Genomic DNA, 5,218 nt, shown 5'->3' on the forward strand with positions numbered 1-5,218 from the left:
TTAATAAGCAAAACCATCTCAACGCGGCTGCTTTCTTCACAAAATTCAATACTAGCCAGCAAATGGCTATTTTGTGACACTTTTTACTAATCTTGATTTTTATAGGTGCAGGTCTAGAATAAGTAAAAAACCCCAGCCCCACATTACCACATATCAAGACACTTAAAGGCAACTTTTAAAAAATTTCAAAATAAGACCATAAATAAGATGGTTTTGGCAGCAGATAAAGGGAATGAAAAAAAAAAAGAGCCCTATTTCTCATTTCATTTGCAATAAAAACTATTTAAGAAACCTGTGACGTGCCCCAAGAGGTTTAATTGTAGTTATAGAGCCTTGATTAAAGCCAGTGAGATTTCTATGCTAATTGACTCATGCATCTCTAGATCGCCAGACTCACAAGGTTAGTACCCAGAATGCTCTGGTGAAACAAACAGCCTAGTGTATAACGCTCATAGAGCAGTGTCTGGCACACAGTAAGCTCTTATAAAATCTTAACTATTATTTTTACCCAGGCACCAAGGTAAACTTCCTGCTTGGGTCCAGCCTTAGCTATACAGTAAAGCAAGATTTGAGTCAGTTTTCAATGACAGAAGTGTAGGCTTACAGAAGAGTGGCAGAGGCTCAGACAGTCTAGGTTACTCATCCTGGGGGTGGGCGGCGAGGGGGTGGTTGCTGACGAGGGCTGTGCGGGCGCCTGAACCACCACTTCCTTGAAGCATTCTTGGATCATCTCCATTCACGCCGAGCTCTTTCCTTGCATTTTTAATCTGCACCACCATATTTAACACTTGCCATTCCCCTTGTATTTTATATAATGTCAACATTTTTGAGAAGGGGTCTTGCTTTAAGCTTATCTTAAATCGTCCCGTGATCTCACTCCTGGGCACATGGCTGAGACTGGATTTGTAACATACATTGGAGGAGGACGGAGTCCTGGGCCACAGAGAGGATGACCAGCTGAGTCCAGAATGGGTATGCTGTGTGGACAAGCCTTGGTCAACACGAAACAACAGCCCCAGGCTGAAAACCACCCAACGCATCCTTCATTCATCCCTTGCTCTTGTTTGGGCGGCTCACAGAATGGTCCATGGAATCAGAGACGTCGGTCTACCATGTCTCTGCAGTCCTGTTTCAGGGTCCCTCCCTGCTTAAGGACCCACCTTTTGTTTTCTCAGGACAGGAGAGGCATTCAGCTTCACCTGTGTCGCCAGGCACGCAGCCCAAACCTGACTTCACAGGGGAACATCACCAAGACCAAAAACAGGGAGGATATCTGAGATGACAAACCCAGACCACAGAAAGCCAACTGCTTTTAAGTAGTTGGCAGGCTTTTCATGCTAAGTAGGGAAGGGATTGTTTACAGTTGCTGGAAAAAAAAAATACCCTGCAAACAAACAGCCAGCTGCTTTGTTAAGAGGCTACCAAATGATTCTTAAACGCTGACTCAGAGGACCACAGGTGGTCAGAATATCAATGACTATTTGCGGTAATGATGACGGATGTGACAGCTCCAGCTCAGGTGTGAAACGGGAGGAAAGAAAGAGTGAACGGGACACGGGAGGTGGGCTGTGCAGGAAGCCACCTGATCCCAGCCTAGTCTAAGCTTTTGTGGTAAGTTAAAACCATCTTCAGGTCTTCTATACTGTGAAGACAGAGATATCACTATTTATTTCTAAAGGAGATTGACACCAGTTTATCTTCTGATGCTGGTATAGGGTATTTTAAAATAAATTTTAAATTTTTAGTTATTTTTAGAGATAGAGTCTCTTTCTGTGGCCTAGGCTGGAGCGCAGTGGCACAGTCATGACTCACTGCAACCTTGAACTTCTGGGTACAAGCGGCCCTCCCACCTCAGCCTCCCGGGTAGGTGAGTATGAATACGACCCTACATTTTAAATCCTCCCCTGCTGAACCCAATCACCTGCTCCCCGCTGAGGAGCAGCCTGCAATTATATTTGGGTGAGCAGCTCTAACATGGCTCTTCAGACCCTTTCTGCACCTTTATAGAAAGAACTTGAACTTGTATACAGAAATAAAGTACCAAAATATTAGATCATTGTCCTTAGGAACAAGGAGAAAGCAAGTTTCCCATTTTGTTGAGGGAATAATTCAGGCATAATTGGTAACTCCAGTCAATAAAAGACAGTCTGTCAATAGCAGTTAGTCTTACTTTTCTGTAAATAAATCGCCTGATTTGGTGTAAATAAGGTTTCCTTATGGTGATCCCTAAACTCCTCTGGGACTGCCTCCAAGTAACTTCAACATAAATGGTTACATGCTGGCGGTTAGTAGTTCAGGTCTCTCCGGACAGACTCCAGGATTAAATAATGTCTTTCTTTACTTTGTGAGACAATGGGAATTTGACGCATTACATATCGCAAACAAATGGGAGGCACGGGAGGCCGAGCTGCCAAAATAACCACATTTTCTTGATAGTTTTCTCAAAATTTATTGCCAGTGCTTTATCCAAGCAACTAGTGGGTAAATCTCAGGAAGTGGGAACCTGGCCTAGAAACAGAATTCTCCATCGAAGTCAATTTAAGGGTGCAGGGGCCCATAGTTTTAACCGAAGGCGGCAGGAAAAGGCACCCAGGGGTGACCCTGGCTGCACCAGTCCTTTTTGGAATCACTTTCATGGCCCCCCCTCACCGGGCTAAATGGTAAGAGTCTCTGAAAGTCAACTGTCGAGGTCAGGGGCTGACAAATTCTAGGCAACCTCACTTATTAGCGGGCGCTGGCGTAGTTAGCCAAGCTGAGAGGGGAGCGCAGCAGACCTCAAGTTTCCCACCAGATCACGGAGCTCAAATGAGACCTCCAATCCAGAGCCCAGGCCAGGCAGGCTTTCCGCGGCTGACAGGCACCCCTGGAAACAGTGCACGCTCTATACAAAGCAGACCGACCGAGAGGGCCACCGGGTAACAGGTGCAAGAGCCCTGTCCTCCCAGAAGCAGAGCGCTGTTGAGTTTCATCTCCTGCCCACAGCCCCCTCTGCACCTCCGCAGCCCGCCCAGTAAGCAGCTCCCCAGGGACCATCTGGCTGTCCCTTCCTGGTTACTCATCCTCCCTGCCACTTCGTGGTTGCCCGTGCCTGGGCAGGGCCTGGAAGCGCTCCAGGTGGGATCCGCATCGCATCCGGTCACCGGTCACGTCCACTGCGCTTGGGCGCTGGGAGTCCGGCGACGAGGAGGTGAAGGGGCTCAGCCCACTCGCCCGAGCCCCCACACGCGCAAAGTGAGCGACTCTGGGGTCCTTAAAGCAGGGACCACTAAAGCGGTGTGATTAAGTCCGAGCGAGCGTTCGGGGGCACTACCCGCGAATGTCGTCAGATAGAGGGACCAGGTGTTCCGTAAGGAGTCGTGTCCACTTGGGGACAATGACCTTGAACAATAAGAGAAACCGGATTCCCAGTCTCCCGTGCTCTGGAGACCTCTGCAGAAATGCGGGCACCGCAGTCCCACCCTCCCGGTCAGGGTCTCCCTTCGCAACCCGCTCCAGCCCCGCCTGCCCCGCATTCGCCGTCCCTGCGCCCCCAAGACCAGTCCCGGTCAGTGTCGCGGGGCTGGAAGTTGGTGGCGGGTGCCCTCACCTGCTGAGGTCGCTCACGAAGCTGCCGCTCTTCTCATCCAGGAAGCGCTTCCAGCCGTCGGCCGTCTTCACCCAGCTCTGCCCAGGGGACCGCCAGTCCTGGCCGAGGAATGGCATGGCACCGCAAGCGGACGGGGCGGACTGGGAGACAGGACCGGCCTGGCGGCCTCGGGGACGCGCCACCCGGGGCGGATGCTCGGGGTGAGGGGCCCGCGACGGGGGCGGCGGCCGGGAACTGGCGTGGGGGCGGCGGGGCGGCGGAACGGCGCAGGGCACCCTGCGGGGCTGCGGGCGCGGGGAGGGTCTCTGGCGCTGCAGGCTCCGGGAGTGCTGCGCGGCTGTCGCGGCCGCAGTATTTATCCCCGCCGCCGGCCGCAGCTCTTTGTTGCCGGAAGAGCCGCCTGCTCTTAGCCCGGCCCCCCGGCCCGGAGGCCACGTGGCTTTGTTTATGGGCTCGGCTTGTTTTCCGCGGCTCTAGCTCCCCTCCCGGTTGCACAACCGCGCGGGTGGAAACTTGAAGCGGCGCTGCCAGGCCGGGTCCCTAGCCGCCCCTGCCACCTCCACGCGCCCTCCCCTCCCCCAGGGCACCGCGGCCCCTAAGCGAGGCACTGTGCTCGGAAAGCTGTGCCCGGGTCTCCTGAAGCTCCTGCGCTGGCGAGGTGCAGGGAGCGGACCGGAGCTGCGTCCGGGTCCCTGCTAGGTGGGCGTGGGGAGCAAGGCCAGCCCCCTCCTGCCCCGGAGCTGTCAGGATCCACCTCCGCAGCCAGATCAGCCTCCAAGGGCGTCTGCAGAGCTGGGGCCCGCAACGCATGGCCCGGGGCAGAGTAGGGGGCGCAGCCTCCTGGCCTCACTCATTGCCCCGACCCCGCCCTGGCACGCGGGTGTTGGAGCGGGGAGGAGGGACAGCCTCCCAGCCCTCCTGGGCTCGAGTTGTCACTAACCAGTCCTCCATCAGGCTTGCCCCTGGGATGGCAAAGGAGGGGAAGGAGAGGGTTCGCGCAGGGTGGGAGTAAAGAAAAAGAACAGCCCCCCCCGCCCCGCCCTACCACCCGAACACTTTAAGAGAGGGGTTAAGTGATGTACACAGGGCCCGTGCTACAGTACAATCTGAAACCACCCCGTTTGCTTTTATTTTCTGTTGTTGTTGTAACAATCTACCCCTCTCTGCAGTAGAAACTCCATGAGAGCTGGTCTGTCTTGTTCCAGAGGCATTTCAGCCCCTGCACCCTGCCAGGCCCAGTGCAGGCCTTCAACAACTATTTGTTGTGTGAATAAGTGAATGGATATGGGAGGCTGCTGGCATGAGGGTGGCTTCTTGCCCTTCATCACCTCTAGTTACGATGCTTTACAGCCTGGTCTATTTGGCAATTAGTTTGCATAGGGCAGCAGCAGCAGACTAAAAATCCCATGCTCAAGCTTCAGCTTCAAACGTGATTCTTCCAAACTCCGCAGCCATCAGTATCATCCCTTCCATTGACTCGGTGTAATCTTTAAGGCTCAGGCAAAGAAACTGTACGTGCCCTATGAGGCTACATGTTGGACTGGGAAGATGTTTTTAATAAAGTTTGTTTTCAAGTAGCCAGAGCTTTCTGATTTAGATTTCCCACTGTAAATAATTTATTAGTGTGATAAT

General features: G+C 53.1%; 1 protein-coding gene across 1 annotated transcript in view; it reads right to left on the reverse strand.

Annotated features, from left to right (window-relative positions):
• The window catches only part of FBXO32 (F-box protein 32), a 40,910-nt gene extending 36,970 nt beyond the window's left edge, over positions 1-3,940 (reverse strand). Inside the window, exon 1 of the mRNA XM_017530735.2 lies at positions 3,587-3,940. Coding sequence (XP_017386224.1) covers positions 3,587-3,702 — 116 coding nt within the window. The 5' untranslated portion in view covers positions 3,703-3,940. The remainder of the gene's footprint in view (positions 1-3,586) is intronic.
• Between the last annotated feature and the right edge of the window lie 1,278 nt (positions 3,941-5,218).

Source organism: Cebus imitator, unplaced genomic scaffold, assembly GCF_001604975.1.
Source record: "Cebus imitator isolate Cc_AM_T3 unplaced genomic scaffold, Cebus_imitator-1.0 Scaffold68, whole genome shotgun sequence".
In the NCBI taxonomy this organism is placed as follows: Eukaryota; Metazoa; Chordata; class Mammalia; order Primates; family Cebidae; genus Cebus; species Cebus imitator.